This window comes from Zosterops lateralis, assembly GCF_965231275.1.
Source record: "Zosterops lateralis genome assembly, chromosome: 4".
NCBI classification, from domain to species: Eukaryota; Metazoa; Chordata; class Aves; order Passeriformes; family Zosteropidae; genus Zosterops; species Zosterops lateralis.
The window spans coordinates 17,324,427-17,339,411 of record NC_139765.1 but is presented as its reverse complement, the minus strand read 5'-3'; the positions used below and the strand labels follow the sequence as shown (position 1 = coordinate 17,339,411).

General features: G+C 43.1%; 1 protein-coding gene across 2 annotated transcripts in view; it reads right to left on the bottom strand.

The window, feature by feature from the left end:
- The window catches only part of TMTC1 (transmembrane O-mannosyltransferase targeting cadherins 1), a gene marked incomplete at its 5' end in the record, with an annotated part of 153,432 nt that overhangs the window by 42,278 nt on the left and 96,169 nt on the right, over positions 1-14,985 (bottom strand). For both annotated transcript variants that reach the window (XM_083858670.1, XM_083858671.1), the window contains one exon: positions 7,102-7,266. In XM_083858670.1, coding sequence (XP_083714796.1) covers positions 7,102-7,266 — 165 coding nt within the window. The remainder of the gene's footprint in view (positions 1-7,101; positions 7,267-14,985) is intronic.

The window sequence follows — 14,985 nt, the reverse complement described above, 5'->3', positions numbered from 1 at the left end:
TTCTACTTCCAGTATCTCCAACCTTGCTACCTCAGGCAGGAAAAGTAAGAACTAGAAAATTCCCAAGTCTTGTTGCTTTGCCTTATCTGTCTCTCCTGATTAACTTTGGTTAGCATGGAACTGAGACAGGGTCACAGGCAGCCCCTGCTGAGGAGTGCATACCCTCTTGCAGGGGAGGAATGCTCGCAGAGCTGCAGAAACCCTTTGCGGGGGATTTCATTGCAGAACAGCACTGAGGAATTGCAGTGGCAAATATGGTATCCTTTTGGTTATCTGCACCCAGTGGTATCCAGCATCACTAACACCTACTTGTGAGAGCTTCCAAAGCTTTGCCCACTACTGCCTTGCAGAGTTCAGCTCAATACAGCCATGGTTTGCCTACTAAAATTAAAAGTACACCTTGCATTTGGCTTCCTAATCATTAGGTATTTCCAAATTACTTACTGGGAGCCCTACAGGAATAAGACGTTTTGTGACTAATCGCAGAATTAAATCAGTTAATTGATGCTATTCTTAAGAGAATGATTTTTTATATTAGTTTTCACAAAGATATACTGCACCAGCAGCAAGTAATGTGTGACTGCTGTGGCTGTGTTAATTTCCATTGGCCTTGGGATCTATTAACTACACACTTACAACCTCTGGGCATTACTGGAATATTAATTCTTATACAGAGAGGGTTTCATTACATCAGCATCAGTGACATGGCAGACATGGCACTTGAAACTGCTGCTCTCTCAGAGCTATGTGCAATGAGTTGCTCTGCTGAAACAGAGCAGACTAAGCTAACAGTGAGGAGGACATTACATATGCACGAGCACTTCAGTTCTAATGAGATATAGTTTTAACAGTAATATGCATCTGTTTAAATATTTTAATTCTGGACTGTTTTCCTTTAAGTAGAATTTATCACTAATTCTGCTGGTTCTATTTATTAAACCATCACTAATAAAGCTTCTTGCATTTACATGCTTCTGCTGGTAGCAGGGGTGACACAGGAAAGGCAGAAATGGGTTTGGGTTCTTAAGATGCTTTCTTCTGCATCACACTGCTCACATTGACCTATTTATTCTCCTCACAAGGGCAGGGAGGGGGGATGTTTCATTTTGCAAATGCACATGGCAATGATTGAGGTTGCTTGGAGCCTCTGCGCTGGGGGAGGGAGCAAGCATGGCACTGGATATAGAGGGGAAATTTTGGGAGAGTTTAGGCAAACACTCCTGCTAATTGATTCCTGACCAGTCGAGAACAGTTTGCTTGTTGACAGAGGAAACAATGATGTCCACAGTGAAAGCCAAGAAGGAAAGGGTGGAGTATAAATAACAAAGCAGAACACAGTGTTTTTCCATTTATGCTTCCCACAAGCTCATAATCTCTCACAATTTCAATATAGTTTTCCAGTGTGCTTTTCCAAACTCTCCTATTTCCCTGTTCCCTAGCCTGTCATACACATGTCCTTCTGAAAACCTATGGCACTGATATGGCTCCAGCCAGAAACAAGTCCACTGACACTGGACATCACTTCTCCAGAGGATTTCCTTCCCTTCAGATTGCTACAACAGCAGTAAGCGGCACAAATGGAAAAAAAAAACCAACAGGCAAACCTTTTTATGTAACACTTCCTCCCCGGGGAAAAACAAAAAAGCCTATTAGCCATAAATAAGAGAAATAAATACCACTGGTATTTTCCAACCTCAAATACCAGCATCATCCAAATTCCACTTCAGCTGAGAAAAAAGCTCTGTGATCTCCTCTCCTGTTTTATTAAGTGTGTGTTCTGCTCTACAAGGTGACTGGGTGCAGGGCTGAGGCTTAACTGATTTTCTGTTATGTCCATATGAAAAGTGCTCAGTTTAGAAGAATATGAGACCGCTCCTGCCTCAACAGAAACCCTGTGAAATGGATGGTGTCTCCTCTGCTTTGGGAATGGTTATCATCAACAAAAGTTCTCTACAGCAAATTATTCTCTGGATGACACGAACAACCACCTTCCTTGGCCTCCTACCCTTACAGTGATTTCACAGGTATCTATGTTGGGCCATATTCAACTGTCCTATAGAAGATGCCTAAAATGCAATGGGACTTGCTCTACTCAGCTGAGCCAGCTTTCAGAATTAACAAAATAACACAGCAGTAAATGCCACTTTTGGGGCTGGAGCAGTTTTTGCTAATTCCTGAAGTCAGCAGACATGGCTTGGGAAGGAGAGCTGCTGATTGAGAAAGCATCATTTTTGTACAGTATCTTGCTCATTACAACTGGGTTTCCAGGCACTGTCACAAACGTGGGCAGCACGTTCAGACACTTTCCAGGAGCAACAGGAAACATGGCAGCTTGACAAGCCTTGGAAATGTCAGTACAGAGGATGCAGAGATCAGCCCACAGCTCTCCCCTCCCTCTCCCTGGCTTCAGACATCAATGCTGACCACAGTTTGAGTGTGACCTTCTGGCCTGTGCATTCACTCTAGAAGGTAGTTTCTTAAATAATTAACAAGTAAGTCGTCCCTTGTCACCTGCCAACACAGTAAGACAAACTGCTTGAGGCTTCTAGAGACAACTTGGAATAATATGCCTCAAATATCCCTCTATATATTTGGCCACATCTTATACTTGTGGTTTATTTGCTTCTCATTTAGTCCTTGCACACATGCTTCTGCATCTATGTGGAGATGCATGATTTCCTCAGACAGTAGCAGCCTCCCCCTCACTGCTGCTTTCAGCCAGGACCTGGCAGGATTTCTGCATCCAGAAAACTTGGTTCCTGGGCTAAAGACTGAGTGGCCACAGTGGCCCAGAGATGGCAACAGTGTCACACAATGCCAAAATTGTTTAAGTTTTGAGAAAGGGACAGAATAGGGTACAAGCACAAAACTAGGAACACACTGAGTATACAAATATCCCCTGGACCAGCATAGAAAAAGCATATTTAACAGAACAGGCCTCAGCCAAGGGAATCAAGACAGACCAATCCTGCAGAAACAAGCAAACAGAGGAACAAAAAGTAGAGGTGAAAGGAAAAAAAACTAAGAGGAGGGAAGCAGTAATTAATTAAAGCAGCAACTGGAGAAAGAAGAATGAGAAACTAGGATTGTGAGTAAAGATTCTCCCAGCACACACTTCTTAAAAAAATTCAACACACAGAGAGAACATCAAGTAAGTTGATTTATATCTCCTTTCCCACATCTATAGATTTGCTCTGTATCGTCCTTCTGTTCTGTCCATTAAAATTTATTATCATTTCACATACCTCCATCCACTTCTCCCACCTCTCCTCATCAGCCTCCTCCTTCTGCCCCAAAGAGGAGATCTCTTACTCCTGGGATGACATTATTATCTTCTTGCTACACTATTCTTCTCTTGTATTTCCTTCCCATCAACAAGGAGGGTCCTACTACATTACAGACTTGTTAGAGATGTGTAACATCTATCAAAGAAGATCTTAAAAGGACAACAAAAAGGCCAATATGGGTGAACTGCACAGTGAAGACTGCTATGAGAAATGAAAACCGTTCTTTAAAAAGAAACAGCTACAGAAGGAAAAAGGAAAAGAGCATAAATGTCAGCCAGTTAAACATAAACCATAATTAGGCAGACCAAAAGAGATTTAAAGAAAAACTTGCTAAAGCTATCAAAGCTAATAATGGAATACATCAGATAGAGGAAACCTGCCAAAGATCCCCTAAGGCAAATAGATGAAGGAGGTCTAAAAGTAGTGCTTGAAGAAGAAAAGACCACAGCAGAGGAGCTAAATGGATTCCTTGCACCAGTGCTCACTACAGGGAAACCGAAGGAGTTGCCACACAGGAGCCTTTCCTCACAGGGCAAGGCCAAAGCACTGTCTCTAACTGAAGTGGCAGTAAAAGAGGCTTTAAAACAAATCAACACCCAGAACAGTTATGAATCCATGGGGCCTGGTAGAATGCATCCAAAGGAAATCAAACATGCAGCTATTAGCTGCAGTAAGTAGGTAGCCTGTAAGTTAAATGAGATTGGCACTAGGGGAATGGAAGTTGAAGAACATGACTTCATTTGACTCCAGGGAAGGGATCTTGAGGGGGAAACAGACCAGAAAGTCTGATTTTCACTTCAGGTAATTTGGGAAAAAACATAATAAATCCTAATTCTACCACATTTCTGGATAACTGTAGTCCAACAAAGAATTAGCCTTGCATATTGCAGATAGAAGTTATTTGGGAAGCTCTGTTGGTGTTTTATAAACTCAACAGGTACATACATGTTATTGAAACTATGGAAAGCCTTTATAAATATCCAAATATAGCCCAGTCAATCCAAAACATATACACCAATGTTGAGCACTTAAATGCTCAAAGGGTTTTTTAATAAAATTCCTCACTAAAGACTTCCAGTTTCCTCAAGGCATCATGGACTAAGAGGGGAAGATCCTCCCACGAATCAATACTTAGTTTGAAAGACAGCAAGCAAAGAGCATGAATATGGGAACAGCTTTTACAGCTGGAGAAGAGTGCAAGCAGGGTTGTCAGGAGACATGCAACAGCACCTGAGCTACTTCAGGTGTTCACAAAGGGAGCAAACAGTGAGGAGACATGTTTGCTGATGACACTAATGTGAATCACACTGCAAGAATTAACTACACTTTGTTGCAAAAGGATCTCACAGTATTCAAGACTGGGAAAAAAATGGCACAATAAATGCAGTGTTGGTCCAGACACAAGCATCAGGGAGTGTGTACATACACTCTAAATCTGCACACAGATTGATGTCTAAAAACCTGGTATTTCCAGTCACAGTAGGTGTCTTGGAATTTGCATTGACAGTGCTGTGAAATTATCACTTACTGCTTAGGAGAGGTCATAAAAGGTAAGCAGAAGATTAGCAATTAGTAGGAGAAAAGGACAAAAACCAGAAAGCAGCCCTATGTTATTGTGCTGCACATACCTCTTGAAAGGTGATTCTGGCCTTTTTCTCATAAGGAAGGATTAGAGCATGAAAGTATCCAGAGAAGACTGACAAGAAGAATCAAAAATGTAGAACAGCTTCCATGTGAGGGGAGTACAAGACAAGCTGACTTCAGCATGAGAAGGAGACAGCTTTAGGTGAAGGCATGGGGTTACAAGGCATGGAAGTGCCTTTATCCTAAGTTACAAGGGGTGGTTACTCATGATTCATTCAGCACACCAGAACGATGGGACACCAAACCATATAATCAGGCAGAAGGCTCAAAGCACACAGAGGGAAATCTTAGTGTGCATACTCTGTAATTTAATGATGGAGCCCAGAGCACAGGATGCTATAGAAGCCAAAACTATAAATAGATTTGAAAACGTAGTCAGAGACATTATGGAAGAAAAGTCCATCAGTGGCAGTTAAAAGCAAAAATAGCAAGTAACTCCTGACTCAGGAAGTCTTTAAACTGCAGATTACTGCAAGCTGGGAAAGAACTGGAGAGAAGCATTATTGTTGCTGGCCCTGTTCTTACAGTGCTTTTTTTCAGCAGCTGCTGCTGATTGCTCTCAGGGGCAGGTCACAATAAGAGGTGACCCAGAAGGAATTTAAGAGTTCTGCCATCCCCTCAAAAGCCTGGGACAGGCCTCTCTCCTGGTACTGTCCCCAGAACGTCTGAGCTGAAGAGGTAAACAGCTCAATCTAACGTACTGAGCCCTGAGTACTGCTATCCCAAGTCCCTCCCTGGAGGCAAAGGTGTATTAGTTCTAGCTCAGAGCTGTTCTGCAGCAGCGGCATGGCCTCAGAACTGGAGCTGGCAGTAAATAGTAACCCTGCTTTGAATGGAGGCTGGAAGGAGAGAGCTCCATTTGTATCCAACTAAGCAAACATAATCTTACTCCTCTCTTCTGCCACAGACCCCATAGCATTCCATATTGTCCCTAGAACATTCATTAGTAGAAGGAAATATCTTCCTGTCATCTGCTACAGTTTGATTTCATCACTCTTAAACATGGGTGTCCACAGCTGTGCACAACACAGCACCGTATGATGCCTGCAAGTCTGCAAATGGAATTGTCATATTCCCACCTCCCCTGCAGTAAGAGAGTGATCCACCTTGGAAATCCTCCTACTTTCCTCCAAGTGGCCAAGTTTGGACTGGAGGTGTGTCCCACGCGCTGTGTGAGTCCAAGACAGTCACCATGGTTGCTGCTTGAACAGCAAATAGTATTTGAGGGAGATAGGCAGGGAACTGGGACTGGCTCAGTGGGTCTTTGCGTGGCATTAATAGTGCCAACATTGTGGGTTTGATCCCATCCCTGTACGGGCCAGTCACTTAAGAGCTGGACTCAGCGACCCTTGTGGGTCCCTTCCAATGCAGAATATTCCATGAATCATGCAGAGGGAAGAAACTCCAGTTCCAATTTTTTTTTAAAAACAGCCCCACTAAGAGAGCCCCAACCACTTCAGCAGTGTTTCCTGAAGACCAAAGACATAAAAAAAAAATTCATACTTTTAGTGCTGCATAAATTAAACTTTGCTCTGGCCTATAAGTTAGGAAATAAAGCTCAACCTGTGTGCAGATCACCTGCGTTTCTGCAATTACTTAACAATTACACAACTGCTGAAAGCAGCTGGAGGCAAATGCAATATGTTTTCCAGCAAAACACAAAATGAAACAGTCTGTTTCAATGCAAGAAAATACATAAATAAGGTTGTTAACAGAGCTGTTTGGCAAAGGGTAATTAAATAAAATGGAATATGGTACATTAAGTTTGGCCCTTTGTGGCATTTTATTTTTGTCATTAGAACATTGCTAAAGAAATTTCAATATATTCTGTAGTGTTACTATGGCATTCTGGAGTGTTGCAAAAAACTTTTGCTATGTCTTTAGAAATGAAAGCATTACACTATCATTAAATCTACAGAATCAAAGTTATTTAAAAACAGCATGTCTTAAAAATGTGATTGTCAGAACCAAAGTTTGTCCATCAGCATATAAACTGGTGACACCAGCTTTTGTAGTTATCAGACAACAGAAAGTGTTATTTTATGATAATAAAAATGTTAATTAGATCAGTGTATCAATAGCACAACTTTTTCTAAAGAAAATTATTCTATGTAACAAACTTACTTTAAACAATATAAAAATGCCAGTATTCTCCTGTGGTGGCTCCTACCTGAAAAGAGATTCTCGCGACAGCCAGATTTCATTCTGTTTCACAGTCTTCCAAGAGAAGAGCAGCAGCAGCAAAGCAAAGAGGGTGGGAACAGTAATTTTCCATTTATTTAGCCATGTAGAGAGCTTTTTTAGACCATGGACAAAAAGGATGCAGTACCCCATACTGAAAAAAAGAAAAAGGAAAGGCAGAATGTAGCAGTTATATATCAAGTGTCTGTTTTATATGCAAGACCATCCAGTATTGCACTTATTATACAATTACAGGGGGGTTTGGGCTAATGATAATTTCTGGGCTAAGAAACTTCAATTCAACAGCAGTTTTTTCTGAAGTCACTACACAATTTCCAAATTAATCTAAATGATAGACCCGGATGCCAAAAGTACAGTTGCATACATAATACCACCCAGCATAATGGTAGCTTACACCAGCCACAGAAGGCAGCTGCTTTTCTGAACAGCAAGCTAAGAAAGCACCATGTAATAACAGTAATACTGAGCACTACTGGAGCAGTGTGGAAATGACAGGCATTTTAACAGGAGGAAGTCTCTAAACAATCCCAGTGGTGGCTGCTATTAATTCCAGTTTACAGATTGTGAGGCTGAGGCAGGAGACCGAGTGCTGTAGTCAATGCTGCCACAGGAGCAGGTGACAGAGATCACCAAAAGGCAGAAATGCCTGTCTGGGTCTTGTACTTCTACAGTAAGACCAGCCTGTCCCTTCTAGTGCCCAGCCCAGAAGAGGTGAGATGTGCTGGCAATCTTCCTTGCTGCCCTTCCATGAACTGATGCACAGTCATCTCCAGCCCCTAGCACTTCCATGGCTCTCCATGAGTAACTACTGTGGCAGTTTCATAAGCCAAATTTGGACTGAACTCTTGGTCCTGAATAAATTTAAATCAATTGAGTAATTATTTACCTTAATTCAAGGGCTATGTTAATTCCTCCAGTGATGTCCCTCTGAGTTGGAAATTCAGTGGTTTTGGTTGCTGTACTTCATAATTGCTAACTCCACTTGTAATTTTTTGCAAGGAATTTAAATTTCTATTGCTCAACAAATTTCATTAGCTTATCTAGAACTCTTCAGGTTACTTAGCACCTGATTTAGTGCTAGCCTTAAAAACTATCTTAGTCCAGGCAGCTCTCCTTGATGGAATAAGGGAGCAGAAGGATCCCAAATAACACTTGTGGATGATCAAAAAACAGGGACAAAAGCACAGCCCTTCACAAACACTGGCACACCTTGAACCCCAGCTTAATCCACATTCAGGAAAGCTGGGTGTTCTTCAAAATCGAGTTTTTGAGGGCACAGGAACAGACTGTCCTTTTGTGCCGGAAGACCAGTCGATGAGGCAAACACCCAGCCTGGATAAGCAAGGAGGTTTTGGATGAACTCAGGAACAAAAAGAGGATGTATCATTTTTGGAAGGAGGGCCAAATCCCTCGAGAAGCATTTAAAGAGGCTGCTAGAGAATGTAGGAAAAAAATTAGGGAGGCCAAAGCTCAGTTTGAACTCAAAATGGTGACTTCTGTAAAGGACAATAAAAAATGTTTCTATAAATACGTTAATGGTAAAAGGAAAGGTAAGGTTAACCTTTGCTCTCTATTGGACAAAGGAGGGAACTTAGTAACCGCTGATGAGGAGAAGGCAGAAGTGCTTAATGCCTTCTTTGTCTCAGTTTTCATTGGGAAGACAACTTGCCTACAGGACAACTGTCCTCCTGGGTTCATTGATGGTGCCAAGAAACAGAATGGTCCCTCCATTATCCAAGAGGAGGCAGTCAGAGAACAGCTGAGATGCTTGGACACTCATAAATCTCTGGGCCCGGATGGGATTCATCCCAGGATGATGAGGGAGCTGGCAGATGACCTTGCAAAGCCACTCTCCATCATTTACAATCAGTCCTGGCTCACTGGTGAGGTTCCGGAAGATTGGAAACTGGCCAATGTGGCACCTATTCACAAAAAGGGTGGGAAGGAAGATCCCAGTAATTATAGACCAGTCAGTCTGACCTCAGTACCTGGCAAGATAATGGAACAGTTTATACTGAGTGTCATCATGCAGCACCTACAGGATGGCCAGGGTCTCAGGCCCAGCCAGCACAGGTTTAGGAGAGGTAGGTCATGTTTGACCAACCTGATCTCCTTTTATGCCCAGGTGACCCACCTGGTGGATGCAGGAAGGGCTGTGGATGTTGTCTATTGGGACTTTAGCAAGGTTTTTGACAGTGTCTCCCACAGCATACTCCTGGAAAAGCTGGCAGTCCGGGGCTTGCATAGGAGCACTCTTTGCTGGGTTAGGAACTGGCTGGATGGCCAGGCCCAGAGAGTGGTGGTGAACAGTGCTGCTGCATCCAGCTGGTGGCCAGTCACCAGTGGTGTTCCTCAGGGGTCTGTGCTGGGGCCAGTTCTGTTCAATATTTTCATTGATGACATGGATAAGGGTATTGACTCTTTCATTAGTAAATTTGCGGATGATACTAAGCTGGGAGCATGTGTCGACCACTTGGAAGATAGGAGGGCTCTGCAGAGAGATCTGGAATGGTTGGGTCTATGGGCAGAGTCCAACAAAATAAAGTTTAATGAGTCCAAGTATGGAGTCCTGCACTTTGGCCACAATAACCCTCTGCAGCGTTATAGGCTAGGGATGGTGTGGCTGGACAGTGCCCAGCAGGAAAGGGTCCTGGGGGCTCTGGTCAGCAGCTGGCTGAACATGAGCCAACAGTGTGCCCAGGTGGCCAAGAGGGCCAATGGCATCCTGGTCTGTATCAGGAATGGTGTGGCCAGCAGGAGCAGGGAGGTCATTCTTCCCCTGTACTCAGCACTGGTGAGGCCACACCTTGAGTGCTGTGTCCAGTTCTGGGCCCCTCAGTTTAGGAAGGACATTGAGATGCTTGAACGTGTCCAGAGAAGGGCAACAAAGCTAGTGAAGGGATTGGAAAACAAGCCATATGAAGAACAGCTGAGTGAGCTGGGGTTGTTTAGCCTGGAGAAAAGGAGACTCAGAGGTGACCTTATCACTCTTTACAACTTCCTGAAGGGCAGTTGTAGACAGCTGGGGGTTGGTCTCTTTCTCCATGCAGCAACTGACAGAACGAGAGGACACAGTCGTAAGCTGCATCAAGGGAAATATAGGTTGGATGTTTGTCACCCCTGCATTTTCTTTTGAGTGTCTGAGTCTTTGCAGCCTGATTCTCACACTGCTTCATGTAAACAATATTGTATTCTTAGAATTTATCTGTATGTTTTGCATAGTTGTTCTCTGAGAGAGAATTTGACTGATGGTCATAATGACCAATGGAGTCAGGAGGTTATAACCTCCTTGGGCCAATCTGGGCCCTCTGTAAAAAGTGTATATAAGTAGAATTGGAGTCAGATAATAAAGAGCCTTCCATGTTTGACCCTGCTGCTGCCTGCTGTCCTCTGTGAGGGTCCACACCCACGCTGCAACACGTTGCCCCTCTAAGGGCACGGGTAACAAATGGTGACCCGGGACGTGTGAGAACGGGGTCCCTCGTAATAAATGGTGATCCCTTCGTGTCTGGATATTAGGAAGAAATTTTTCACTGAAAGAGTGATTAAATACTGTAATAGTCTGCCTGGGGAGGTGGTGGAGTCACCATCTCTGGATGTGTTTAAAAGAAAACTGGATGTGGCACTTGATACCATGACCCAGTTGAGGTCTTAGGGCTGGGTTGGACTCGATAATCTTGAAGGTCTCTTCCAACCTACAATTCTGTGATTCTGTGATTACTATTGTTTTCTAGTTCCAAAACCACATAATCTGTCGTACCTTACTTCACTTGTTTCACACTAGACCCAACAGACCCAAGTAGGGAAATTAACTTTATCACAGAGACCATGACATTTTGAACCAGTGAAGCACCAAACTTGCAAAGATGGAGCTGCTGCAGCATCATCTGCCCTGACAGTCACCGGACCTGGAGAGTGCCCCCACCCCACCATTCTTCATGCCCAGGTGCAAGTTCATCCCACCTCCCTTGATCCCGACCTCACCAGCCTTCAGAGGAGCCCTTTGAAGCTGTTTTGACTTTTATCAAGTCAACAGCAGCCCAAGCAATGGTATCCTGGTGAAAGGAGCCTGTACAGGTGAGGCTGCACTCAGATGATGAAGATAACTTGCCAGGTAATGCTTCCAATGTGGTTAATTCTGCTGTGACCCTGCCACTGCCTACTAACACAGAGAACATTTCAAATAGCTTTGCTTTTCTTCTCAGATGGGAGACTTGACTCCATATGAAACCTTACCACTGGCTCGCCAGGAAATCAGGTTTTACTCACACACAGAGGAAAAAAAGAAAATGTCTCCAAAGGATCTTTCATCAAAGACTTGTTCAACACTTGAAAAACTTACACTTAAGCACTACATTCCAGACATCTCAGTAGCTAACTGCATATGTATTGAGGCTGCAGCGTTTCAGATTTGGGGGTTATTTGGTTTCTTAGTTAACTCTAGCATTTCCTAGAGAGGGGACCATTTCTCCAGAAGGGCTTTTCTCTCAGCATTGCTATACAAGCACTTTTCTGAAATACTTTCTAGCAAAACCAAAACAACACGAAACAAGCAAAATCCCAAAACCACTTTTCTAAGTCCATTTTCCACTGGATTATTGTAAAACTGCTAAGCTATTTTTTCTTCTCTTTTTTTTTTTTTGGCTTTTGGCTTTTGTAGGATAAGCAACAGCCTGCTACAGCAGTGAAAAGTCCATACCAGCTTGGTTCCTCGGGTCCTGAGAAATAGTCCACCAAGCTAAACTAACATGGTAGTAGATTTCATGTGGGCTTACAATGAGTATGCATTGCAGAAGAATCTGAACTTCAGAAATTCCAGGATGCAGCAGAAAAGCTTAGTAAATGAACCAACAAGCCAATGGCTTCATGATTCCTCACAGTTTCAGACTCCTGCAGTATTCAAGTGGTACCTTAGATATGCCCTGAACTGAAGTGAGGGCTGAGGGCCAGGCTGTGCTGAAACCCTCTGTGCTACTGCCATGTGATTCTGGCAGACTGCACACAGGCAGCTGAGTAATGACACATTTTTGTCTATGATTTCTCTGGTTTGTTAATATTGTTCCATCTGTAAAGAAGCAAAGTGATAGGAGGCACAAGCAGATGGGAATGCAGTAGCATATAGACCATATTTCCCATGGTGTATTTCTATATATATTGCCCTATTAAAGCTGGAGTCAAAACAGCTTATACTCAAATATTTGCAAACACATCTTGGGTAACTGGATTGCAAATTCAACCTTTCCTTTGGCCATTATGGCTCCTTTCCCAAGGCAAGGTTGTTACTGATGATGCTTGCACACAGCTCTGCTCTCTATAGATCAGGTTTCCCCCTTTTTAGTAGAAGTCAGGAATGGTTTTACTACATTTGGCTCTCATGGTGATGGCATCTAATCAAAGCTGCCAGAGCCCAGAATTATCAGGGTGCTCTGCTATAGTAAACTGCCTGCATCAGAAACCATTTTACCTTCTTCAGAAATTGCTTGGAGACCTACTGCTGTGGAAAACTCCTGAACATCAAGGAATGTTCTAGTCATGCTTTCTACTGCATTTTCCAAATGACTTTGCACAGTGCACAGTCAGAGCAGGCTGAGACCTGAAATTCTGAGAGAACCAGCAGCTGCAGTTCCAGCCTTTTCTAATTCACCCAGGTAGGGCTGTAAAAGGAATTTAAAAAGGCTGGTAGAAACTATGCAGAAAAGATGCTTTCCTCACACATTTTAAATGGTAATTTTGTAGATGTCAAATCTTGTGAACTTGTTGACTGGGTTTTTTTAAAAACTGATTTAATCTCAACTCCATTAATGTAAACTTGGAGTAAATCCACTGATTTCATCAAAGCAGTTATTCCAGAATTCATAGCTCAGCATAGATAGGAATCCAGATGCATCCATGCATACATATCAGTATGGGAAAGAGTTGCCTATAAGCAGCCTGTGGAAATGTAGAAGAAACATTGCCATGTTCAGGGGCTGCTAATGCAACAAAAGCGATTATATCAAAAGTATACTGAGACCAGAAAATGCACTTGGCTTTGACATTTCACCCAGGAGGCTCTTTCTGGGCTGCAAAACTCCTTCTTGATTTCCAGCAATTATTTAAGATTACTCCCTTTCCCTCCATAAAAATCAACCCTCACTTCCAAGCTGCTCTGAAGCAAGTTTAACCCTTGTGTTCACGACTAAAGGCATGCTCTGCTGCTGCCCTTCAGAGAGCAGCGAGCACAGCCCTTGAGAAAGACACTGTCTGCTGTCAGGTCCAAATGCTGAACACAAACACTCAGATTCTCTCAGTTTTGTAGTTCCCCACAAGCTTTTAAGCCTCAGTACCACACAAATATTACCTGGCACAACACACTTTACATGCTCCTAGTTCTAGCTACTCCAGTTCTGCAGCCTGAGCAGAGGAAAGGCACTGAGAGGAAGAGGAAAAGCCAGCTGAAATGCAGCTTGCAGGCAGGGCTGTTGCTGTAGGGGAAGACAGTTCATCCCTGTTAAACTCATCAGCTCTGCTCACACTTCTCTAATGGAGAGTAATTGATTGCAAAAAGCACACTTGGCATGCCCTGTGGGCTGCTCCTGCCTCACTATAAAAGTCAGATGTGGAAAGGAGCACTGGCAAAACTAAGCATAGCCGGGGTGGTTCCTTCTGCCCCAAAAAGCAGTCTCAGCACTCAACTCAGGTGCTGAGCTGCGCTGGCAGAGTAGCAAAGATGCTGTTTTATGAAAAATATCAAGTTTTTCAAGGTTGGAGCTATTTGGGCCAAATGAAATCTGGACTTTGAAAAAAAATGTTTCCATCTGGAAATAGAGTGTATTTGTATATGCATGCTAAGTTGCACTTGGGTCATAAAATCATAGAAATGTTAAGGTTGGAAAAGTCCTTCAAGATCATCAAGCCCAATCTTAGACCAAAAAAACCCACCATTTTCTGGGTCACCCAAAAGATCCAGAAATTCAAAAGCTGCAGCACTTCCTGCAAACTGGATCACCTGATTCAAACGACTGTGCCAGGTTAGGCTCAGGCCTGGGGGTGCAGTGGGTGCATATGTAGGGTTTTGAGTCCTCAAAATTCCCTAGCCGTGAAAGCCCATGTGCTGATCTGGAATAACCACACTCCACTAGCCCAGGTCTTCCAGAAATTCAGAGAAGCTTGCCTTGCACTGCCAAGTTTACTGCTGGATTGAGACTGCCTGCAGCTGGTACAAGGAGAGCCTAAACTCAGCAAGTTATGGGTTAGATAATGTAACAAAAGAGTAAGCATGGGCCTAGATCAGCTCTAGCTCAAACTGCCACCACCAAGTGTTCCAGCAGAGTTTAGATCAGCAATAATTATCCAAAAAAGATGCTGGGGTATAGCAGATAAACCTTGATGTCAGATAAGTTGACTCTCAGATGAGTGTCACCTTCTGAAAGGACAGCTCTGGGCTGCTCCCCCCAACCATCCTTTTTGTTGTCCATCTCCTTTTTGAAGCCAGGGATACCACTAATAATTATAGAGGTTTGGACTGAAACACACGCAGATCTGACCAGTGTGGTTAATCCTACGTAGTTCGTTTATTACATGCAGCACAGCAACTTAGATAGAACTTTACATAGTTTATATATGTAATATATATTTTTCATTGGCACACAGCAGAGGAAAGAATGCAAACACACATTATTTAGTTTACTTTTAAGGTGGCTAACACACGCCTACTAACAACTCTATTTCGTGACCTTCAACACCCTATTATGTTTCCCAAACACTTTAATATCTAATTCTAACTGCGCCACAGCTCACTAGGAAATTTTCCCTGCGTCACAGGCTTCATGGCCTTAACAGTCCTCAAGTCAGGCCCCATTTAGGGTAGGTA